This window comes from Haliaeetus leucocephalus, unplaced genomic scaffold (assembly GCF_000737465.1).
Source record: "Haliaeetus leucocephalus isolate CR32 unplaced genomic scaffold, Haliaeetus_leucocephalus-4.0 Scaffold932, whole genome shotgun sequence".
NCBI classification, from domain to species: Eukaryota; Metazoa; Chordata; class Aves; order Accipitriformes; family Accipitridae; genus Haliaeetus; species Haliaeetus leucocephalus.
In genome coordinates this window covers 17,474,474-17,500,579 of record NW_010973368.1, presented here as the reverse complement: position 1 = coordinate 17,500,579, position 26,106 = coordinate 17,474,474, and the positions used below count along the sequence as shown (strand labels likewise).

The 26,106-nt window shown below is 42.7% G+C and overlaps 1 protein-coding gene across 1 annotated transcript in view; it reads right to left on the bottom strand.

Annotated features, from left to right (window-relative positions):
- Positions 1-1,139: 1,139 nt before the first annotated feature.
- Positions 1,140-26,106, bottom strand: part of RCOR1 (REST corepressor 1) — a 119,991-nt gene continuing 95,024 nt past the window's right edge. The window contains exons 3-11 of the mRNA XM_010584030.1: positions 25,956-26,008; positions 21,737-21,898; positions 18,980-19,098; positions 15,397-15,475; positions 10,911-11,105; positions 9,794-9,871; positions 9,021-9,078; positions 8,244-8,473; positions 1,140-5,572 (exon numbers count right to left, since the gene is read on the bottom strand). Coding sequence (XP_010582332.1) covers positions 5,531-5,572; positions 8,244-8,473; positions 9,021-9,078; positions 9,794-9,871; positions 10,911-11,105; positions 15,397-15,475; positions 18,980-19,098; positions 21,737-21,898; positions 25,956-26,008 — 1,016 coding nt within the window. The 3' untranslated portion in view covers positions 1,140-5,530. The remainder of the gene's footprint in view (positions 5,573-8,243; positions 8,474-9,020; positions 9,079-9,793; positions 9,872-10,910; positions 11,106-15,396; positions 15,476-18,979; positions 19,099-21,736; positions 21,899-25,955; positions 26,009-26,106) is intronic.

Sequence of the window (26,106 nt, the reverse complement as noted above, 5' to 3'; positions counted from 1 at the left end):
GGAGGGGAAGTTCCTTCTTTGTTTCTCTTTGTTTTACTTTGGGGTTGGGGGGGCACATGGGCAGGAAGGGCTGGTTTGTATTGAAGGTTAAGGGCTGAAAGATCTTCAAGTCAGACGACTGCTAAAAAAGGCATGACTAATTCCTGCCCTCCTACTACAGCACTGGAAACCACCACAGTATCTTGCTGTATTAGTTCTGCTGCATTTAACACATGCCAGCAAAGCAGAAAACTCCTTGTCATTTGTCCTGTGCTGACACCCAGACTCACAAAGCACTGCCGGTACCCTGCCTGTTGAATGTAATAAGACAACACAAAGCAGTTGCCCCTGAACTGCCCTATAACGTCTTGTCCGCGCTTCTGCATTTAGTGCTTTAGTTGCACCCAGCACGTGAAGACAGAAAATATTACCTTCCTGAAAATACCAAGGTTCAACCCCAGTGCAAAATTTCCTGCCATTTTGAGCATCTATGATAGCAATATCTACACATTGCTAAGCTTCAAGGGTAAGAGTTGCCTTCTCCTATACATTTTAAATGCATTTCTTTCACTGCAGGACAAAGATGATGATCTTCTTAACTTGTACAGCCAAGTGCTAGCGCTTTGCATGCAGCAGACAGTTTACTCTTCAGGTCCTCATTATAACAGCAATGACACCGTCAGCTAGTCTCCATCCATACCCTACGAGCTAGACTCCGGCTCCAGCCCCTCAAGACCAGCCAGCATCCCAGTCCCACCGCTTCCCAAACACGAGAGCTGCCTCGCGACAGCGCTGCCCGTCGCCTGAAGGCGATGCCCGTGCCGGCGGGACCGCAGAGCGTGCAGCTGCATGGCCAGGGGAAGGAATATGCCGAACCATCAAGAAAGGAGCAGCGGTCTCTCCAGGACCCCTGGCGTGAACTGCACCAGGCAGCTCCAGCTGGCAGCACCGTACTAAAGGCTGCTCGAGACCGGGACTCTGCCCGCTGAGTCCAGCGGCAGTTAACCTGTGCTCCGACGACACCTACGCGCAGACGACGCAGTACAGGAAGGGGCAAACCCCGGCCGGTTCTCCTGACCAAAATCTGAAAGGTAGGGGATCAGTTACATAGCAGAACCACATTTTACATCAATAACATTTTACTACGTATTTTATTACACCAATGGCTTGAAAAAATTTTATTTGATGTCAGCAAACATTGGAAATCATAGAAAAATGAATTATGTAGAATTTCACGAAGGAATTTACCCCACTATAATTCCTCATACAGTAAAATAATTCAAAACCAAATGTTACTTTTCAGTGGCTAAGCAATTTTATAATGCTATGAACATTCATCACAGGAAGTGTGCTGAATTATAGAAAACAGGCAAAAAAGACATTTAAAATATTACTTACAACAGCATTATTACAACATACTTTCTTTAAAATCCCAACGAGTATTTTATCACTTCAAAAGCTATACAGCATTTCCATTATATTTGCAAACTTAACCTTATACATCTTTTAAAATCTTGAAAAAACTTCTTTTAAGCAATCTATAAGCAGTTAACAAAATTGATAAAATCTACATAATGGAATACTATACACTCCAGTATAAATTTTATTTTAGGAGAATATGAATGTAAACACTCATTATTATACAACATGCATAGACTATACTGACCTTCCATCTTCTGAACTGTAACTTTCACTGCAATTGTGCTTTACTATCAACAGGAAAAGCTGCATTTATCCAGGGAGTGGCAGAAAGTATTTGCTTTAGGGGCATTGCACAAGATCACTAGATTTTGACTTGCTGAAGACAAGCTGGAGCTAATAAAAATCATTTTTCTTTTTTTTTTTTTTTTTTTGTAAAGAGTAAATACCAGGCCACTCATTGCTGAATGGGCTATGCATAATTTTACACAGATTTCAAAAAACATATTATCAGAAAAATCTCCTACGATATTTTTGCGCTTCATTGACTTGGAGATTTATGGTCACAAATCCAGTGATCAAGTTAGTGTAATGCACTGTTTGGCTCGTATTTGGTGTGCAAGAATACCAACAGCATGTTAGCGATTTAGAGAATAAAAACTGAAATTTAAAGTGACAATGAGCATATTTTAATACATAACGTTTCAGATGTACTTGTACAGGAAAGAAAAATGTTTGTCAGGACATTGCTTTAAGAGAACAAGAGTTTCACTCTTATATTAACTATTAAAAAAGTGTTATAGTGGATATTTATGGGGTCTTCCTGGTTGCAAACTTGTAAAAATATATTAAGAATTCATTATCCCCATTGGTATTAAATATATCAAGACACAACCATTGTGGTTGCACTACCAGTTATGGCTACTATGGTCTTAAGCATCTGATTGTACATTGTTGCTATATTGTTAAGCACAACTGAGGCATGTATTTTTTTTTTCCCTTGGTTATAAGATTATATTACAAAAATTGATCACTGTTTCAAACCAGTTAAACACGAATATTCAAGTAACAAGGTTGTTTTAATGGATAAGCGAAAAAAGAAGTTACCTAGCACTTTACACAACTACATAAAAATTAAATAGAACAAATGAAATTTGTTTATGCATATGCAATACACTTTTATATCTTTAAGATTTCTAAAACTAAAACTTAAACTATCATTTTCTTTAACGATACCATATTTTGCACAATAACTTATACTTAGGAGAAATAATTTCCCATTTTCCACAAAATATATATAATTATGACATTCACATTGATAGTTTAAGAAACAAAATTTAAGTGAATATTCTATCTTATGCAGTTATCTTTGTGGACCCTTCTAATCAGAATGCAACCAGTTGATGTATCTAATGCTTGACCCATTTAAAAAAGAAAATGAGGGTCTTCACCTAAACAAGACCAAACCATTTAAACTTTCAAAAGCTAAAATTATTTTATCGCATTTAAAAACATAGTTAAAGAGAATGTAAAAAACTAAACATTTAAAATACAGTGCTATTATATTGTATGTATCAACTACAATAAGATAGCAGTCAACTGAAAAGTAATTAAACAACTTTTTTCTTCCTAGTATCATGAATTATACATGTTTCCCCCTACCCCTTGGGGATGAAGCCAAAACACAACTTTTCTGATCATCAGATGGACAGATTTGAGGGCAAAAACTGATGAAAAGTCTTCACAGGTAACTTAACTCGCCAGCAGAAGCCTCTCCTGATGAGTTTCACCAGCTGGGATGCAAGCTCACACAGCGCGCTCACACTGGCGAGGACCTGTCTCCGTGCATTGGTACCAGGAGGAGGTTTAATACTAGAGTATTTCTAATGAGCGGCATTGCTTTACAGCAGAACTGTCAGCTGAATTCACAGTGCTATTTGCCCGTCTTTAATCCTAATTCACACTGGCTAACAACTAGTGTCCTTTCCCACAAGAGACTCCCAACTCCAGCTGGCACAGGACAGAAGGAACGCCTGCAGGGCCACCATCAGAGCTGCCAGTTCACATCAACAGCTGTAGAGACGCTGCCACAAACTTGGGATTACAGGTTTCCAGTACAGAGGACAGGGAATAGATCCCTTCCTGCCTCCTATCACCTCAAAGGATCTCTCTGGAGCTACCAGAATGAAACTGCTCAGAAACAGCTGCAAAGTGGCTGAAATAGACTCTTTTTGGGCTCCACACCCTAGCTTGTCCTAAGATATGCCTATCTGCTCCTTCGCCTGTGTTGCTGCTCGATTTCTGATGTTGAATTACTTTCCTCACACAAGGCCCAAGGAGAAGACCACCTCAGCAGTACCCGAGGCTACCTCCCCTGCCTTTCCTTGGGTTGTGTCTACACTGCAGGAGGTGCAGTCACAGCTGGCTGTCAGCCAGCTGGCATTAGCCTACCTCGTTTAGGTACAGAGAACAGAGCCATCGCAGCACACAACATGGCACAGCTCAGCAGCTCAAACTTCAGCACCAAGTTCAGGGCTAGGCTCCAAGCCGCAGCACCTCCGCTGCACGCCAGGGTATGAACTAGCTCATTTCAGGTTGTGTTAAGAGAGGCTGGTGCCATACATTGCTGTGTGCCATCCTGGATTGAACCCTCTGTAGAGGAAGAGAGGGAAAGGTCCTTTTTTCCACATGCAAAGACACCTGGTGGTTTCTTCCAACATCATTAAATTAACCATTTTTAAATGCTTTGTGACTAGTGTTATTTTGCAGCTTTCCAATGGACAAGAAGTAATACTACTGTTTCTAGCTTCTCTGAACACTGTCTGCTCGGCAGTCAGCAACTTGTTCAAGGTGCAAAGTCCTCATACAGGACTTTCAAGAACAGCTCCAGTTCAAGCCAGCTAGATAGGCCACAGCACAGGTCATCCAAGCAGAGGTCTGGGGATTTGAAAGCTGCATGCACCAAATATTTGGAAAAGCACCTCTTAGATTTTTAAATTGCATATTTTGGTTCAGAACATGAAAGCAATGTGTGCTTCAGAAGGGTTAAAATGGCCAATGAAGTTAACCCAGATCTTCTCCATTAAAATTCTGAGAGACCAAAAACTACCTGAAGGTTGAATTTGGTGCTCCAACCCTCATCCAGACTTTCAGTGGGAGAAGTAGTTTGATGTCTTTGGCAAACAGCGCTCTAAGGAGAAATTAGACACTGGGACAGAAAGTGACCTATGGTAGCCAAATGTAAAAAGGCACATATTCCAAAAGGAGAGGCACCAGAGAAAGTTGTTTTGACTTAATCCCACAGAGGATCAGGAAAAAGAAAGTTGTGTAGCACTCATTTAACAAGTTACAATGCAAATGCTGAATGCCAGGGGTTAAATAGCGTATCAAACTGTTTCAGGTTACGTATTCCCTTTTGCACTAAATAAAAGCCATTAAAATATACAGGAATAAAATGCTCAATTAGGGAGCTTTCTATGAAGCAAAACACACAAATACAGTGGAAAGAATTGCACAAACCAGAAGTGTAATGAGTTACGTTTACAACCTTGGACTGACCAAACCTTAGAAATAACATTTCCTATCACTTTGCATTATTCAAGATTGCTTGTTAGCATGCCCTGTCATTTCAGAACAAACCTGACACCACTGGCATGTGCACAGGCCTCTCCTTTATAGAAAGCTCGCTAATAATAGTGTCATCATAAGAATACACAGGAAGCGGAGACCACAAGGCCATGCAGCAATATGTACTTATACCCTACGGACCAAGTATTATAAGAACTCCTAATGTGTAGAGTTACTGTGGGGCTGCTAAGGAGCTCCTTGTTTTGCAGGTTGGTCAAAATTTACAGACAGGTGTTACTGGTTCTAGAAATCCCCATGCTTAAGCAGGACGCTGATGAAATGGAGAGCTGAGCTACCTGGGTGCTTTTGAAAGAAAGTGGAGGCAGTATGGAGGAATGAGGGGAGATTAAGGCAGATGTAGCACAGGACTGGAAGCGTTTGCCTTTTTTTGGTAATAGCTGCTTGTCCACAGATATGATGCAGATGGCTGTCTGAGGTTTGCTAATACCTGATATCCTGGATAACACAGTAGTCAACACAAATTGTTCTAGGCTACAGCACCTTCTCACGAAGCAGATGCATATCTGACATCAAGAACAGAAGTAGCCTGGAGGGAAGGGGGAGGGGGGAGAAAAAGGAGACGTTTAGTTTAAAAATGAATACACATAGGCTTTCTTGCATCTCCAAACTTCACCCCAGATCCATGGTACTGAAAGCAACAAAACGGACAACCCTGGCACATGAGAAGAATTGCAGCAGCTTCCCCTATTCTGAGCCACACTGCGATTTGTTTGGAGTGTAAACATACAAGAATGAAGACTGGAGTTGAGGCTGCTTTATAATCAACAGTCTCACCTCTCCTCTTAAAAAAAAAACAAAAACAAACAAAACATAACAAAAAAAAACCAACACAAAAGACACCAACTGTGGTCACTTGCTATGAAAACACACTGAAGGGGAAAGCCCAGAGCAGACAGAGGGCTGACAAAGCTTTTACTAGGCTGGCAGCCAGGCAGACAAGGCATGCCAGGGAAGAAAGCACCCAAGGGACTTCAGTGTTAGGTCAACAAAGTCTTCTCCTGGCTACTGCTGACTGAGTCCACCTGACTTGACCAGCAGCCTGTGCAAGTGCTCTCAAGAGCAGGCACCAGCCACATGGTACTGCGCAGCTCAGGAGGGACCAGGAACCCCCCTCCTAGCCCATATAGATCACTTATGTGATAATCCCAATGACATTTCACTTTGCCCCCAGAACTGCTCAGACAGGCACCCAGTCAGCACTGTGCTTATGCTACCTCCAAAGGCAGGTACATTTACAGCACCACATTTACAGCCAGCCTGAGAGGCAATGTCTGGTGTGCTCAGAGAACATGGTGGCCATTAGACGTCCAGTGTGCAACACCCCTGTGTCCCTTCCTTGAGCATTTTATAAAAAGCTGCAGGCTTGGTAGTTAAAATCCCCTCCATGCTGCCAGCACCTTCCTCCTCCCAGCTGTGACACATCAGTTCCTACTGTCCGGAGTAGGCTTCATCGAGAACCACAAGCCACATGGTGCTAGTGTAAGGCATACATGGTATGTCACAGCTGGCAGCTCACTGCCACCCTGCCTGGCTCCTGCCTGTGTCAGACTGGTGCAGGCAGGCTCTGCCCTCATCCCTTACTGTACTGCAGGGCACATTGAACTGTCCAGCTCTCACAATAGCTGCCTTTTCTCTAGCCTTTGCAACTATTCCCACCAGCCTATTGTTTTGGTCCCCTTTCCACAACTCAGCACTTGCTCGGCTCCAGCCTGGGCACTTTACATCACTGTTTTGGGGATCACAACCGCTGCTCCACCAGTCATTTCACCAGATCTTGCTGTCATGCCTCCACTCTCCTTCTTCCTCCTCTGCTAACTTGTCTGGGATCCTCGTTGCTCCAGTATCCACACTCTTGGCCACATCTGCACACTCCCGTTCCTGATGCAACAATTTTCTTCCTATCTCAAGTGAGATTCCCCTTTTTTGACTGTAACTTTCAGGAGCAAGGGTGTATCTGAAGCCAGGAAGAATCTCAGAGGGCTCAGAGAAGAAAAACTCTGCACTGCCAACAGATACAACTCTACTGGTCACAGGAAAAGGTAGTGACACAAGCCACCTGTCTTCCAAATGCGCGGCTACGTACTAGTACCATTGCTTCTTTGCTCCACCTCTCAATTCTGGAAGAATGGGGCAACTTCACTCACACCCTTCTGAGAAGGCAAGTTTTCTGAGTTTGGTTTTGTTCATCTGTCATGCCTTTGGACCTAGTCCCCAGATATAAGCATCTTTGAATAACACATTGTTAGGATTTGTGCAGCAATGAAGTTCTGCTCTCTGAATGTCTGAATGGCAACGTACAAGTAAGCCAACCATAATCAGGGCAACAAGAATATACAGTACACTGAAAAGTCTTCACTCCATGTGAGACCAAAATTCACCTTACACTGTTAACTGTGCTTGCATTTAGAAGACACAGCTTTTGTGCCAAGCTGTCTTATAAAATTAGGCCAAAGGGAGTCCTAGATCAGACATTTTTAACATGCAAACCTCTAGTTGGGTCTTCTTTTGCAAGACTGTGTTAATGTTACATTTTTAAATATGAAAGGTTGTTACAAACACTCTACAGTCTCTTAGTTAACTTTAAACACAGATTGTCATTGGAGAAGTGTTAACTCCGTGAAGCTCCATCAAGGAGAGGCTGTTTCTAGAATTTCTGTCTTCACAGAAACTGCTGTAAAATCAAGGAAACTTTGCCTCTAGGTAACTCCAGAGTGAACAGTTTCATACACTCTCCTTGTTTATAGCTTGCTTTCCTTCCCCAGAGTGAAATCACTCCATTGTCAAAAATGAAAGAGCAAGCTTTGCCTCAGAAGACTGTACGGTCCCACAAAGCCAAACCTAGAACAGCTTGGAGAACTGAGTGCAGGGAAAACATCCAAGTGAGAAAAAGATGTATGGGGTTTCGGCAGCAAGAGGCATTAAAATGTCCACGTGCTGATGAGATATAGATCCTGTCAGAGTGCTGCAAATTAACTGTTCTCTTTCCACTTTCATATATGTCTGGAATTCCCAATTCCAAAAATCAGTACTGGAACCTGTATATCCAGAGGAAGTGAAATATGCTCAGATTGAAGATTGTCAAAAATGGCTTTTTCAAAGAGTACATATATATATATATACACACACATATACACACACACATCTATCTGAACTAAGCTCAGATTGGGAATTTTATGTGACTTTTAAATTGGATTTACCTCATCTTCCTCTTCGGACATTTTAGTGGAATTATCAGGGGATTTTACAGGCTTCTGGCTATTGGTTCCATTTGTCTCCTCTTTGCCGTGCTCTGCCTCCCACTCCTGTAGAACTTCATCTATGTTGAAGCGACGCCGATAATTTACAAAAAAGTTTTTCACTTGCACCACAGATTTGTTTCCAATCACATCAGAGATTGCCTGAAAGTCTCGGCCGTATTTCCTGATTGCTAAAAGCAACAAAAAGAAAAACAAAAGCAATGTGTTATTTCCACAAAGACCACAAATCAGGCTCAAGTCACAGCATAAGGATCCAAAGCTGAACTTCTGTCAAGGTTTCAAGCTTTTCTCAGATTAATCCAGAAAAAAAAAAGTCTACATTGGGCAAGATGCACAGTTAAGACTAGCCCAGGAGAAGAGAAGAAAATAGAGGTGTAGTAAAGATGGGCAGAGCCAAATCTAGAAAACCTGTGTAAATCTGCCTGTACTACTTGAGAAGTTATGCAGACAAAGAGCATAGCAGTGACTCCAGTAGAGTTTCACTTTCTGAAAGCTTGGACGAGCAGAGATTATTTGCAAACATTCATATGGTGCAATTTATACTGCCTAGGGAGGGGAAGGGAGGATATTGTTTCCCTGTTCAATTCCGTTCTTTGGGCATTAGTAGACAGCGATGTCAAAATCCTTCATCAGCCACTGAAGGGAAACATAGCTCTGAAATGCAGCAGAGTTTTGATTATCACTAACTGAAGTACAAATAGACTTGTAGTGCCATACCTTGCACAGCAAGAAGCTGCTCATCCGTGGTCCAACGTGCATTAAATTTCTGAACGACCTAGACATCAAAAAAATCAGGTAACTTCATTTACATAAGCAACAACTTTCACTTGTATCTGAGCTCATAAAAACCTCACAAAAACACAACAAGGAATTAACTGCTATTCAAACTGCATCATTGCTTTTAGTAGCAACAATGTTTTCAACAAAGAACCGCGTATGGCATCCATTCAGTTAACTGTGACATACACTGCGCCTCTAAGTCATGGTAATACAAAAAGATAGGGTATGGTCTGAGCAGATAACCAAGAGCTATGCTCTTCCAAAGCACCTACTTGTTTTTATCACAGTCACCCTCTGTAATCTTGGTCAAATTACTTCCAGCATGAGGTACCAGAGTTGGAAGGAAAACAGCAAAAGCACCAAGTGCCAAGAGAAACATTAACATCCTCTCCTACATTTCTCAGTATTTAGAGCAAAGCAACTATCTCTCACAAGGGCATACGGATACAACACTGACAAAACGTGGTATATCTGGGATAACTGTGCTGCTGTTAGAAATCACTTTCACATGTTAAACACTGCTCTTACTTTCTTCTCATCTCCCATTTCTTTCCATTACACAACAACAGTGAATATGGTAAAGGTCTTGATTCACACTGACAACTAACAGGACATTGGTCCTAGTTTACTGGCAACGCAAATAGGCCTGGTACATAAACACCAATTAACATTTATCTCCACAATAAACACAGGTCAGAAAATGATCCTACCTCTGGAAGTCTGTATTGTTCTATACCACCTTCAAGTTTTTCTTTGAGCGCGCTGTTTGTCTGTTTGATGTTCTGAATCTGAAAAGAAAGTTTCATCCCTTTAACAAGGATTAAAACAAACAAACAAACAAAAAACCCCCACCAAACAAACAAAAAACAAAACCACTTTGGACAAGCCTTCTTCCAGCAGCCCCAGCAGGAACCCCACGAGCTCAGCATTCCAGTTTTTCCTCACAACCTCCCTTTTCCAAAAAGAAAGTTTGTTATATTGGAATAAAGTAATGCAGGAGCGGCTGGCACATCAGGAGATCCCATTTAATTTATTCTATCCTGCCTGCAAGTTATTTGGAGCAAGAACTGCCCCAACTTCCAGGTCTGTATAAAGCCCAGCATAAGAAGAAATGCCCTGTTCACAACAAGTAACGAATCAAAGACTGCTGGAGAGCTCCACTTCTCCCAGAATGCCAAGAAAAAGGCTTCAGACCAAAATACCAATTCTATTTAAACTTAATAAAGACCTTGAGTCAGATCTCTGCTTTAAAGTGAAAATGTTTAGATCTAGGAAACAGACTCATGTAGCAAACCTGTCTTTACTAACAGATACTTGAAAAACACTTGTTTAAGCGGCAGATCCCTCAGGGAAGCAAAAGGTACATAGGAAAGTTTGTATGAGGTGTTCTCTCTAAGAGTGAATAAAACAAATGTATCTGCCTGTTCCAAAAGTTCCATATGAAAAGGCAAAGGAAACTGACTGCTGCAGATGGAGATCAGATACTGCTGAACCCAATGTCATCTAAGGGAAGTTCAGAGTTAAAACATAAGGAACTCCAAACTGCAAGAAACACTAAAGTGCCAACAAATGTTCCTTCAAGTCAGTGCTATGGAGTTTTCCTTGCTTCACTTTAGGTATAAAGTAGTCTTGCCCATAGAACTAAAACATAAGAGACATAAAACACAGGGCTGCATTAGTTTATAGCACAAGGCTAGCAGCTTGTCAATTAAGCCACATAACGATGTGCATCATCACTGCCAAGCTACAAATTCCTGTGAACTTTGCAGACTGTGACAGGCACTACCACCAAAAATACTAGTTATTCTTGAACTATCCCACCCATACCTGTCGTTTGATTGAGACTAATTCCATGTCCAGTTGTCTGAGTACAGTGGTAGCAGCTGTCGCGTTGGCAGAAACAGCCTCCACATCTTCTTGGGAAAGGAACATTCCTTTAGGAGGTTTCCTCTTTGCTCTGTTCTTGGCCTGTGTACTGTGCTTCTCCTTCTTCACCTGAGGAACGGTTTCAGCAGGCGGCATCTGGCAAACAGCAGTCATTTTTACAAAACTAGATGATTTTTAACAGACCCTTCCAACTCAAACCATTCTGTGATTCTATGACTTTTAGCCATTGTCAAAGGTTAGAGAATGAAAAAGCTGTCTTCCTGTCTTCAGGCCAGCTTTTGCTTTAAGTGGCGCATCATACAAACAGTCCTACACAAATCTTTCTTCTAGGCAGCTTTCAATGTTTATAGAGATACTGGTTGTCTTCTCTGCCCATTCTCATTTTGGGAGACAGATGCCCAATCTTCCAGCAGTTAAATATTCTGGTTATTTTCAAACACTCTGAAACCTCTGTCCTTGCTTTCATCCCCAGGTCTGAACACACCAGTTTAACTGAACACCAGAAGGAAACAAAGTGGAGTTTGGAGACAGGGAAAGAACGCAACTAGAAGAGTTTACAGACACTTGTTTTTCTACATATGAGACAGGAGAAGGAATAAACCAAATTTATTTAAAGGCTAAGGATAAAGGAGCAAGGTGACTACAAAGTCATTCTTAATCATTACGCAGTTTCTTGGAAGCCAAGTTTTCTTACATAGCACTGATATATCAACTGTTCCATTAAACTGATGCAGTAAAATTTAAGTCTCTTTTGGAAAAGGGAGTATTTCACACACCACTAGTTACTTTTACACCTTCTGCCTAAAGCAAAGAATTAGGCACACACCTCTAACAGGTAGATTAGTTAGGACACTATACTACAGATCCCTCAAGAGCACATCTGATTCTCTAATACCAAAACCATTTCTTCCAGAAGTTATTTTCAACAAGCAACTCATACCCAAGATTTATTACCCAGTGGCTGGAGCCTGGCCAAGAACACAGAACAGAAGAAGGGTGGCAAGGAGAGAAAAAGCAGAGAGAAGAAGCCACACATCTGAAATCCTCTACTTGATCACTGCCAGCTTTAAACACATTGGCTTCACTTAGCTCTATTGTTTCCCTCCTAATTTGCAGCTACATGTAGTTTCTATACAGTTTGCAGCATTTGCTCATTAATAAGCATTAAAACGCTCACATTCAAACCCACACAAGGCTGAGCACAAAGCCCCATGTAAGCATGAGGCTCTGCCTCCCGAAGACTGGAAGACCCCAGCACAGCTTGCCAGCAGATAAAAGCTTGCACCCTCTTCATGGGCTCAATGGCCAGAGCCACATAGAAGCAATAATATGGACAATTGCCTGTTTTCAATGACTCCATGAGAGGTGATGCCTAAGGCAAGCCCAGGAGCAAGAGATAACTATTGCTGTTGCAGGATGGATACCCTATTTCTTTTTGCAGAAGGGAGTGGTGAGCAGGAGAAACCAGACTGGTTTAGCTATGAACAAGTGAGGTAAGCTCTGCACTCCACTTCAGAAACAAGCGCTTTGATAACTGAGCCGGGTAAATTATTCAACATGGATATTTCAGATTTATTCATATTTCATCTACATAGAAAATTTCACAGGATCATGCAGTAATGCCTCACAACAGGTTCAGGCTGTAGGTTGACCAACATGCAATGCCTGCAGTGCAAATATCCCAGAAACCTCAACATTAAGGAAAAATGAAAGTAGTTTCAAATGATTGTTTTATACAGTTCAAAGAACGTGAAGCTCTTGTGTTGCGGACAAGAAGCCGGAGCTCCAGCAAAACAGTTTTTGACAGCTCCAAATGCCTCTAGGCCCTGGTGATATTGTGCTGGCTCTGAAAATTTGAACATCTACCCTATCTTGGAAACTCTTGCTTTCCTGGCCACACACATCTCTGTAGAATTAAATCAATTCATGAAAACCAGAGAGAATTAAGATGCAGGAATTTAGCAGAACTCCTCTCTTTATTTAGATATTGCCACTGCTATCCAGTGCACTTCACTCTTACAAACCTCTTAATAAAAACAAGGTTCCCTTCCTCAGATTTCACTGTATAAAAAGAAAAGACCAAGCTATCTCAAGCCATGTAAAAGCAGAGGATGAAATTGGAGACATCTCCGGGAATGGGGAAGATGTGAAGAAAGCAGCTCTAGTTCATGACCTCAGTATTATGGAGTCACTATCTAAAGAAACCTGAACAGTTGCACTAACACTGAAAGTAGAGAAAGAAAAAAAAAAAAGGGAAAAAAAAAAGAAGAAAGATTCCCCCTCAAATGATCCCCAAAAGAGGAAACATAAGAGATTTCAGATACTCTGAGAAATCCCAGTATTACTTGGCAAGTCATGCGGTAACTGACATCTCTCAGAGCTGTAAAAACCATCTCTGCAGGGTTGCGACAGGGAGGTTCTTTACAGTAAGAGTCCTGGGCTAGTGGTACATCACCACCTCTGCACATCTGACATCATTAAAAGCAACATAATGATCAAGAAAGAACATATCCCCCTCCTGGATACCTGCTCTCTCTCAAGGCATTTTCAGTCAGCCCCAGGCTCAGGTACTGCAAAATCAGATCAAATTAAGTCTGAACAGGCTATGCAGGTTGTCAGCTTCATTCTTCCCACCAGTACAATTCCTGTCCAGAAAAGCCCCCACAAGGCTTCCCACTATTGCATACACAGCCAGACTGCACATGCTCCATGAGGTCTGGTGATCTCTTTCAGATTGGTTAGAGTGCCATGGCCTGTATTAGTGTGACAGGGAGAGCAGACAGCCTCTTCCCATACAAGATTTTCTACAAAAATGTCTTGATGGTAGCTGTCAGCCATCTGCTCTGGTTTGGCCCTACAACAGAGGCAGCCAAGTTGGCGAAGAACTACCCTTCCCTCTTCTGCAGCAAGTTCAGAGCATGCCAGCATTGTTAGGGAAGGAAGCAATAATGAAGGGGATTGAAGGGAGCTCTCTTACAGATGCAAGCTTTCAAAGAGCTTATGAAGAAACCTAAACTTGAAAATTTATTAAAATAATGGGAAATGAGATGATAGTATGAATTATTTACAAGACACACTGGAGAGCTGCAGTATGCAGCTGCAACTTAGCCAAGTGAGAACGCTTCCAGTTTGGGTGTTGCTGAGGCTTTTGAGAACTTAAGCTTCTTGCAAGGGTGAATGAGTGGCTTCACATCCACTCTGCTCCTAGGAGGTCATCAGGGACGATGGTTCCTTCAGCAGAAGCAACAGCTAGGCTTTGCTGGGAAGTCTAGAGAGCACCTTGGCATGGGTGAAGAACAGACTAAAATGCTGTGATTTTTCAGTTATTTCCATTCAAAATAATTTACTAGAGGAATTAATCTCACTGACAGCAACTGACAGAACAGCTGCTCTAGGACTTTGTTTTTGCCTGTGTGCAATAATGTTTTTAAATATTTCTAGTGTTTTTTTCCTACTTATACCCTTTTAAAAAAAAAATTCAAAAAAAATTTGAAAGAGAGGGACTGTGGGAGAGAAATCAGGCTACAAGAAATCAGGAAAGGGAGCTACTTCAAGGTGAGAAGGCCTTAGGGTAAACGTCTTCCTGTAGCACCCACTCACACATACAACCCACACTGCTGCTGAACGGCAAGGCTTTTTTTATTTAGTAACAGATAACCAGCAGGTTATACACATGAAAATAAATTATACACTTTCCTGTTAAGCATCACAGACTAGGTTTTCAAAACTGTCCATTATATTTGTGTGGCTATTTTAATCCAGAACTCTATGCCCACTTAAAGTGAAGTATTTGAAGTGAGGTGCAAGTACTATGTTTTAAGTAGATAAAATATTCCACACATAACAACAGGTTAAGGGCCCTCTGCCAGACAAAATGAACTGGCCACACAGAAGCTTTCTCCTTTACTGTTCACCACTATAGTTGCAATCCTGGTGTCATTGAAATTCTCAGAACTATTGTTGAGGATTTCAGTACAACAGAAATTTACCTTAGAGTCTAAGGTGTAGATAAACACACTCTTGCTAATCTACCTAGAACAGACTAAAGGACATATTTCCCCTCCACCAAGCCATCTCAGTGGGGAGATAAGTGCTTCTACTCCATCTCCATGCAGTTAGGTTGACTTAAACCATCACTGAAGGTGGTTCAAGCTAACACGGCCAAAGAGAGAATCAAAAAGACTAAAACATTCACACAATACATTCTCATGGGATGGTAAAGTCTTAAATTTTCCCAGCTACATGCATAATAACTTATTTGTCTATACTTGTCTTGATCTAAGAATAATTCTGAAGACAATTCTTCTTTTCTTGTATGACAACTATACAAAGCACAAATAAAGAAAATTAGATACTGTCAGCTTCTACGTGAAGTAGCTAGTAAGTAAACACTTTCATTTGTACAGTAGTAAGAAAATAATTATACCTCCTTTTTGCTCTCCTTGTTTTGTTCAACTTCAATATCAATAGGGTTATTTCCATTTGCTTCCTCCATTTCATCCTCACTGGAAGACAAAAGCAAGCAGTACTGTATTAGTTTGTGAGGCTCTCTTTCTATAAATAGCATGCTAAAAGAAATGCATGGATGCAACAGCAAGTCCAACAGCTTTCCTTAGTTTTATTCCCAGGGTGGTTTTTTACAGGGTTGGGGTGGGGTTTTTTGTTTATTTGTTTTAAGTCAAGAAATTCTTAATTGTAAAGATACTAGGGACCATCTCTTGTAAAGGAAGACTTCTCAGTAGTGTACTTAGGCAAAATAAGTCTGCTCAGGTGAAGGCAAGATACATGAAATTAATTACAAAAGGTATCTTTTAAAGAACATGGCATACTGAGCATTTTAACTTTAGGCAGACCAAGACAGAAACGAAGACTTAGAATTACAGCAAGTAGCTAGAACACAGATTTCATACAGCTTCTTAACATTTAGCAAAATAGACATGCACAAGATAAACTCCCTCAAGAACAAGCATAAAAAATGTTTGGGGTTTTTGGTGGGTTTTTTTTCAGTGACAGCCTCACATTTCATTCTCCCCTGGAAAAGAGAAAGAGGTTATCAGTTACAGAATAATAACAGGCATGAAATTGTGGCCATATTGAAAGTGACCTTGGCACACCTGGCCCGTTTGGCTTCATTGGAATTTTAATCAGACATTAAATCGAATATATTTTCACCATTTAGAATTTTTGTACTGTACACAACTGAAGTTAATTGCACTATTTGGGATGATGCCCAGAAACGGAAGAAATAAGCTGACCTAATCAAAGATTCCTTTTTTTTTTTTTTAATGAGAAAAATAAATCTATTTTGTCATATCAAACTTTATAGCCTGGGACGAGGAACTTCGGCTGGTGCAGGTATGTCACAGCACCAGCGCGCAGCAGGGCTGTGCTGGAGCTAGCCGGGGTGTGTTCGCACGGGAGCGGGGGACAGCAGGCACGGCAGGTGCTAGCGAGCATGGCTGCGGTACTGGTGCTCGCTCACGGCTGTCTCCCTGCTGCAGCGACGTCCTGTGCAGACAGTCTAAAGACGAATGTACAGCCGGGTGGCTTGAGCTGGCATCCATCTCCACAACAGCAGTCACTTGTACAAGCCATTGCTACTCTCCCAAGCCGCCTGGCTCAGAAGCCAATTCACAAGATATTTGGTTTGTGTAATCACGATTCCAGGGAATAAACTCACAAGCACCCCCTCCCAGAGCTGCACAGACAAAGCCCCTTGCATACAGCTAAGAATGGCTACTGAAAACCTGGTCCCAAATGCACCGGGAGCTATTTTAGTGACAATCTGAGAGGTTGGGGAATTTCCCTGCCTAGCCACAGAAGAGATATAGCAGTATTCGAGTGAGATACCTCAGACTGCCTCTTCTCTTAACCTCATCTCCAAAAGTGCTTCCTTGTGTTCTCACCTAGGTTCAGATTTCAGCCTTTCTGCAAAGGCCAAACCTCCACAGGCTTCGCTGTGCTTGTAGTCTGCTCTTCTATTCCAGCAAGCTCCCTAGACATGAGCTAGATCAAAACCCACCCACTCATTTCTACAGTTTTAGACATTGATCACTATTAACTGAAGAAGATTTTTGAAGTTTTGCCAACACCCAATGGCACAGTACAACCTCAAAATCCGGGCAACCCCAAACTCACTCAGCTTTGCTTCCACGCCCTGCATGGCTGCACTGACAAATCCTTCGGGGATGTAGGGGTTTGACTATTTTACATAATGGAGGGGAAGAAGGGAAATCAAACATCAAGCTGATGGCCTGGTGCTTAGCTTGCTGCAGGTGTAAACCAAATTACGCATTTCCAATCCAGCTGCCTTCCTCAAAGGTTACAAAATTACAGCACACGGCAGCCCCTACAGTTCTTTCCCAATCACCAGATGGTCTGAGGTGGTGCTTTTCCCAGCAAACAGGCATAGGTACCAAAGAGGTGTACTTCCAAATTGTAGTAATTTCATTTATGAGTACAGAACAAAAATAGAGAGGTAGTATTAAAAGATCCTAAACCACATAGTATGAGACAAACACATACTCCTTATAAGAGATTTCCCCCCCTCCTCAGAAATTAGTAGGAAAAAAAAAAAAGCAGGATGGGGAAGAGGGAAAAAAAAAAATCAAGACAGCCTTTGCACAGAAGGGAAAACAACAGAATGGAAAAAGAGAGTCAGGTCAGAGAAAGCCAACCAAATACTGTACAATTTGGCTGGTAGTATTTTCCCTGGCCCTGCCTGTTAAGCAAGTATTGCTGACCTAATGGAGAGATGGGAGAGGTTGCGTGAGTCATTGGTGTAGTACAGCTCAAGCCTGGAAACACATTTCTTCCCCCTTCCCAAATGGGGCTTGCTCATACGCACTGGAGCCAGCAAACAGCTCCCTGGGAAGTGCTAGACAAGCAACTCCTTTGAGGGAAAAGCTTTTGCAGAATTTTGCCCAATTACATTAGGAGTCTTCCAAAGCCAGGCGCACCTCAAGTTTGGTCTGCAAAGACATTAACTGCATTTTAAAGCAGGTTGAGAAGGCACCTGCATCAAGCAGACAGAATTGCTGCTGTTCAGAGGTTTGGGGTTTTTTTTTCCCCCCACACACCTGAGGCCACTGCATTTCTGAGGCTCTGTCAGCTCCAGAACTAGGGAAAGTCATCAAGTGACAGTTCTAACTGTATCGATACTTCTAGCAATACACACAAGGCCACTGGCTGACCTACCTTCAAAGGCTTGCACAGGCATCCAGGGCGGTGAACTTGCAGGCAAAGCTGCACAAGCAGGAGTCAAGCTCATCTGCTGAAGCTCAGTGGCTAGTGACCTCCCGAACACCAACCACCCTCACCCAAATCCTAATGCACCCAGCACTCCTTGGGACACCTCTGCCAGAGAACTCATCCTAAGTTCCCCTGTGGTACCCTCTTCTCACGTCACTCAAAAACAGAGCCTTAATTTCATCTTTCTCAGGGAACAGAGCTTGGCCTGACAGCCTTATACTGGTTAACAGTTTTCTAAGTAAAAGGCACAGGAAGGGTCTGTGTGTGCATGCTGAGGGGTGCTGCACTGGAGCCTGTTCCCCATTAGGTGCATGTTCTCACTCAACCGAGCATCACATGGAGGAAATAAAGGCAGATTTCTAGCTTTTTCATGACTTCCTTTTACTGCTCTGCTTACAAGCTTTTCTGGCTCTGCTGACAACAGTGCCAATCAGCTTGTAAACAGTTTTAATTTCATTTTCGCTACCCTCAAGCAGTATCAGAGAAAAAGCTTCTAGAGTAATGGAACGGTGACCACTGCACTAGAGAGCAATCAGTGCTGAAAAAGGAAGCACACCTAATTGCTAACAGATTCCTTTGGCTTTAAGCAAAGCGAAACATGCACAGCAGGGAAGAGGGGTGGGAAAAGAAGGTGTGGTACCAGGAAACATTTTGGGGAAAATCCTACATCTAGTTTCTTACAAGCTAACAGGAATCTCTGAGATAGTCTAAAGAAATCAGTGTGTGTCAATACACAGCCTTTCTGCTTGCAAACCTACCTTTCCTCACGTTCCCTTTTTTGTTTACGAGCATGACGGTCCATCACGCTAGTTTTAGTCCTTGTCTTCTTCCAGGAGTAGTAAAATTTCACCAGGCTGGCTATTGATTTGTCAGGAAGCTGTAAATTAAACATGTATCCTTTTATATGTTTATATGTAAAGTATCCCCAGGAGTTCACATACAATCGGTCTGTTTTTATCAAGGAACATCTGATCTCTCTATGTTGGATTCTCTCAAAGGCTCAAGCAAGGCAGTTCTGCAGCCTTTCCAAAAATGATCTATGGTGGAGTGCTTCAGGTTAGTGCCTACTATTTAGGCCATCAAAATCTCTGAAGAGCATCTCAGCAAGCCTCCACTCACCAGCCAGGTAGCTGGTTCCCTTCAGAATAGAAGAACATAGCAAGAGCAAATCCAAAATGGGGCCTTGCAACTGAGATAACAGTTTTAAAAGCCAACATAGGCATGTGTAAGCAACCGCAGGAACTGCTGAATTGCAGGCTACATCCCAAGCATATCTTTGATGTTTGGTTAAAAAGGCTTATTCACACCATTCACATGATGAAGTCTATTCAAAGGTCTCAACAAAAGATGTTTTCAAAAGGTGAAATGTTACTGTATGGTGAACTGAGGATATAACAAAAAACAAGTCTCAGAATTGTTTTTTTTTTCTCCTCTTACACTAATGTCTTTGCCGTGTAGCTATGAATGAAAAGTCTTCCCCCAAAAAGCATACAACTACATTAAGACTAATTGTCTATTTCTGAGGTACTCTGCATGGATGTTCTTACACAGGACTTCTACAAGGTAAAAGTCCAGCCTTTCTTGCTGAATAAAACATGTTTTAGGTAAGTGTCTGATTCAGCTTGGAGGGCAGGACAGGTAGGGAGGAAAACAAAACTGTGAGCAAGAGCCAGATCTCTCTTATTCAGATACTGCAGTTTAAGTCTTCACTTGAGATAAGTCTGGTTCTCAGACTGCAGGTTGACTTTAAGTCCTAATAATGGATCACACCAGAACTACCACCCTGGCCTACAGCTGCACACAGACATAAATCCATCTGCATTGGCAAAGCACAGGTGCTATGTCGATGTTGCGTTGCCAAGAGCAATGCTGCAGGCTGATATGCTGAAATTAAAGAGTTCCGCAGAACAAACTCAGGGAACAAGGCTGTTCGTGACAAACATCCACTTGGCTATAAACGCATGTTAAGAGTGCCAAAATATCAGAACCAGCTCCGGTAAATAACGTAACTCACTCTTCATTCTCTAGCTTTGATGATCTTTCCCCTCAGTTCCAAGCTGCGCTGGTGCTAATGGGGCAGCATATATAAACTAACTACTAACATGCTCCGGAGCCATTGATTCCTGTCCCCTGCTAAACACAAAGCTTCATGCCATTTAATTCCTTTCATGCAGGATGGCTTTTCTGGGAGCAACAGTAAAAAAATATCATTACCTAGGGAACAGTGCATGAGCTTGGCATCCCTGTATTGGAATGCGCTTCACTCAGGGACAGAGTCATGCTTCTGCACATAAACCAAATTGATAATTTCTTGCTTTGGCATTTAACCAAGCAACAGGACAGGCTTTATGTTCTCTTTTCCTCCCCCATGAGATTCCCCTCCTGTTTTTCCCCCCGCCCTGTGTAAGAACAGAGGAATAAAGAAGAAAACAGCTTCACCCTTCAGGAGTCCACAACTCTCCAGACTGTCTATATCAGCTGTTCATAGTATGTGCAAGCCCCATCATCTGACCCAAGGGAGTGGGAGGCCCTAGGACTCCAAGAACATTTGTAAATGAACCCCAGTGAAGAAACATTCAAGGAGGACATGAGAGGAACAAGCCTCTTCCTGCTACCCTTTTGAAAAGGGTCCTGGCAGTTTTTCTTCATACTTGGGAGGCAAGTTGTCTTTTGCTTTTCAGCGGGATCAGCAACACAGACCTTCACATATGCTTTGAAAGAGGGTGAACAGACTGCAACAGCCTAGGCTCACTTCAAAGGGTCACAACCAACATAACCGGGTCCTGCTGGAACACTCAAGAGGCACTTTACTGAAGGAGAGCAAAGAACAAAGTCTGGTTCCCACCCAGGTGATGAACCACTTGAAGAAACTCTTAAGATACAATCAATAAAAAAATTTTACATCCCGTCCTCTCCCTCTTTCGAAAGAAAATTGCACACACCCCAGCAGTTCCCTTTCAGGCAGAAACCTACCCTTGAAGTTTTCAATCACAGTTTAAAACAATATCACTACCAACCAAAAGCAAAGGACTGAATGCTTGCAATGATGTATAAACCTCCACCACAGCATCCACTGACAGTCCCAAATCACATTAAGCACAGATTTCATAGTCATATAAAATTAATTCCTAAAAAGCAGGCTGTAAGAAAGGAAGTCAACTTTGCACAGAGAGATGATCTTTACTCTGTGTGTGGGTGGGCATATGTGTACAAACCATGCCTGAACTCCAGCTAAGACATAAACACTACCATAGCACGCCAGGGACTGAACACTGTAATTTCCAGCCAAAAAAATTGCACAGTCACAGTTTATCCTGAATGAATAAAGCACTTCAGGAAAACACTTCCAGGAAGACTCTGGAAACAATGTTGTTTCTTTCTATCCATGGTCAGATTTTTCCTCTAACATCCCCTTTGGCCTGTTCTCTCCCAAGGACAGGAGTTCAGCACAATCAGCACTGAAGATGACAGTCCAACCACCTGTTCTGCTTTTCCATTCCTGTGACACTACTTACCATCTGCTGGATCCTGTGAAAGGTTTTCCCATGGAAACTGAAGGCCTGTTCAAACAAGACCTTGTCTTCCACTGTCCACTCATCTGGGAATGGAGTAAAGTTTGGCAGATCTGCCAAAGACTTCTCTATGTTGTGCTTGTGCCAAAACAGCATCCCGAGGGCCTAGAAATAACAAGGACACCAAGCGGACAACTGTAATCACAAGAGACATTATTATATGCATACAAAGGGAGAGCTACAGCATTTTTCTCAGGCAACATGTTAGACATAATTTTAATTCTCAGCTACATCAGACACTTTTCTGTGTGCAAGAAACCTGGAATCTGATCCCCACCCTGCTAGGTTGTGAAGATCAACTTGAAGTTTATCCAAACCACACTGGTAGTAATGTAATAAGAGAGTAGCAACAGAAAGGGGGGAGAAGAAAATTGAAGAAATGACCCCAACTTTACTGATCATGGTATGCACAGAAAAGCTAAGAAAAGACTTGGGAAGACTACCTAAAAAACAGGCCAGACAAAAGGAAGCTTCTTGCCAGTGCTAAACTCCCTTCATTTCCTGTGCAATTAGGAGGACAGTTTAGTTAACTGGGGGCTTTTATGGTTGTTTAGGGGGCTCTTTCGGGGAAGGGAAATGCGGGAAGAACTGGAAGAAGGAAAGGCAGAGAGCATGCACAACCTTGACTTGCTGCTAAGATGTCCCAGGCCCGAAGGAGGAACAAATCTCACTCATTTTGGACGCTGCTCATTTGTTCCCTTGAGAGACACCTCGTTTCACTGTTGCAGTCTCTGGTTCTCAGTTCCAAAGACAAAGTGCATGCGCTGTGCTTCACCATCTGCAAACCGTCCTCCTCCCACCATCTCCGAGACACTCGCTCGCAGCCACCCCTCTGGCAGGGGCGCACAGCCCCTGTGTGTTATGACACATCACTACATCTGGCATGCCAGCGACCACCGCAAGTCATTTTGGGAAGGCCTGACTCTGCAGAGCAAGAAACCAGCCTTTCGCAATGGCTGTAAAGTGAAAACAATCCCTAACATGCTGAGTAAAACATCAGAATAACCTGCTCATCATATGCAAACTCAGCTCGGGTTTCGCAGCCACAGTTACCCTCATCTAGTAGTTTTGCCCTGGCCACTCAGAGCTACAAAATCCCTCCAAATTTGGGGTTTCCCCATTATGCTTCGCTATGCAAAAAGCAGTTCCTTTATGGGATCTTGCTCCCCTGAGATTCTGCAGAGAGTATGCATATAAAGATTAGTGTTATCCAAGATCTTGTCCTGACCCTACTGGCCTCTCAGTGCTGCCCAGGCAGCCTCTCCTCCCTTTTGCCACCATGCAAAACAAGTAGTCTTGGTTGCAGCACAGCCACTCAAGATGTCACAGCAGCCACTCAGCCACTTATCTCCATCCACTCTGGCAAACATAGGGGCAAAGGAACTATTTTGCAGTCACAAAGGACTGAGTTCTCTCTCCCCTGCCATTCCTTTCAGCTTCAGATACAAGGTGTACCAAATATCCCTGTGAGAAAGGAAGAGAAAAACAAGGAGGGAGACATTTTGGTAGGGCAGGGTAGTGTTAAATACTACTAAGGTGCTAGCAAGGGCTGAGGGGACAGTTGCTTACACAAAGCAAAAGGTAAACAAAAAGGTTTTCCTTATAGGCCTGTTTAATTTAAACAGGAGAGCAGTATGTGTCCTCCACCCCGTGCTGTCCTAGGAGAGCTCTGCACTCATACACAGGTGAGTAGACAGCTTTTCCAGCCTCCTTTGTCCCAGGGTGTCTGAGACAGGCTAGCAGGAGAGCACAGCTCATGGCCAGACTTGATGTAGTGCTCCCAAAAGTCCATGACTGCTACAGCTCAGCACAACCACCTACACCTGGTTTGCAATACCAGCTGAAGTGGGCTTGCCCTGCCAGAGCTCACTTGCCTGCTGGAGCCTGCCCTCAAGCTGGCGAGGCTGCAGGGACTCCCACCAACACAGCCCCGAGCCTCCAGCCATCGTCCGACAGCAGCAGAGCCAACAAGGGGGCACTTGGCCACAGGCAAAAGGAGAGAAAGGACAGATATAGGAGCCATGCACAGTGCAAATGCGGCCAGCTGGACGGGAAAGCCACTGGGCAGAAGAGCCCCAGCATGCGCCACAGCCACCCTGCCAGATAGCTCACCACTCCCTTCAACAAACTAGCACATCTTAAACTGCAAAGGTAGGATTTGGGCAGGGGGCACAGATGGAAGAATGAGAATCTCTGTGCGATCTATGCGATGACTGTCAGCCAAGCAACCTGCGCAGAGGTCCAAAGAGACTGGCTGTCAGGGGATGCATGCATGGGAAAGGGCTGCCTTGGCCAGCAAAGCCCAGAGACAGTGGCCAAATGCTGAAGTGAGCTCTGACTGGCTTCCAGGGAGTCCCTATCAGCTTGTCTACAGTTACGCAGCCAATAGAAACTCTGATGATACCTGCTGAAGAGACAGTGTCCCTTGGTGACACAACAAATCATCCTGATTTGAAAGCCTTGACACTTGTCCCTATAATACAAAATGAGTACATGCCTTCCAGAGTGATAGAAGATAGATCCTCTCCAGTTATTTCCTGGAAGTACCTTAGCTTAGCAGTCTAGGAAATTCCAAAGAACCTGGGAAACATGTTTAACTCTAGAGTATTATGCGAGTGCTAGGAAAGGAATGAGAAAATTTTTAGGAGAGACATTTTTACAAGTTGCTTATCCACTTTATATCCTGGTGTGGCAAGTCCCATAGCTTCTACTTTTGTACACAGAGGAGGGGAGAAAAACAGGGAGAAAGACTTCAAGGAATGAGTGGGAGGGTCTGTATTTCCAACATTAAAATGAATGCAAATCTCTGTTAGCCAAATCGAAGTTTTTCAAAACACAAGAATTCAGTGGTTTTTTTAAAAATCACAAGCTTCGTTTTGATTAGTCTTCTGGATCAGTCTATACTCTCCAAACAACACTTCTCCACTAAAATAATGAAACCCATTTTTATTACCCTGAGACCATCTCTTTTGACAAATATTACCCACAACATCTAAAACTAGGATATCCCCATCTGAAGTGAGCTACCATCCTTATTTTCATTTAAGTTCACAGCCTTTTGGTGCCTTCATCTTCCTTTTATTGCTGTTTTCTGCTCTTAGAAACTATAATTATCAAGTCTGATTATTCCTGGTTTTGCTGGCTATCTCAACTTGAATGCTCTTGTTCTATAACAAGTCTTTTTGAGCGTGACTACCAACCACTGAAAGTCTGACTCAAAAAGGACAGCAGAGTCATTTAAATAGAAACCCTTGCCCGTCCAAATCATTGGTTTCTATACTCGTGGCCTTTGCCTGAACAATTTCATAAACTTTCAAGTTTTCATAGAATCCCTTTGTAGAGACGGTACATAATTTGCCAATACAGTAAGTCGTGAGATTCCCCGCCTTCTCTTTCCGGGCGAGTATTAGTGCATAAGGAAACTCCACAGAATTCAGAAAAGCTTCCGAGGCACAGGGCTACTCATCTCCCCAGATGAGTGTTGAAATCAATGTTAGTTAACACAGAGAAGATTAGTACACAATCCTAGACCACATGGAATAAAGCAGAGGTCTGCTCCTCAGACCAGGATTTCCATGCCTAGGCTAAAGGCACCAGCTAACCTCAGGGACAGCTGGTGAAGTTGTCCACTGCTACTGCACCGACGTCTGAGGCGCTCATTTATGAAATGCAAAATGATTTGCAGCACAGTTTTAAGGTAAATAACCGCAGATATTGGTTTGCCTCTGAAAAGCATATGATGGTTCAATAACTCATAATAACTGCCAATACATCTATGAAGCAGAGGTGGAGCAGTCAACTGGAAACTGCAATGAAATCAGGCAGCTGTCCAAAGACAAGCCAATCTTTTTAACATTGTTTAGGGGTTCTGAAAGTGTTCAAGAGGTAGTCACCATAGGAAGCCATGCTCATGGCCAAACTCCAATAGAAATTACAATGGTTGTTTTTATTCTTTTGACTCTTGATGTAAAACTAGGGAAGAACTCCATACCCTCAGAGCACAGGTTACTATTAGGAGCAGTCAGTTTGGGGAGAAGTAGGAGAGAAGAAAACACAGACAGTACAGAAGGGAAGAACCAGTTTTAGGCAGTCACTTTAGGTCATGTTTTAATACCTGCTGGAAAAGATTTTAAAATAAAGTAAGTATTCAAAAGGTTGTTACCTGCTCCATATTGTATCCATGCTTCTCTTTAGCAATGGCAATATATTCGTCCACTGAAAAACAAAGAGAAGGCATAAGAGCATTTCATACAACATCTCATCTGCTTTTCCCTTCCCCTTTCCAGTCTAAAACCCAGTCCTGCAGCTCTGAC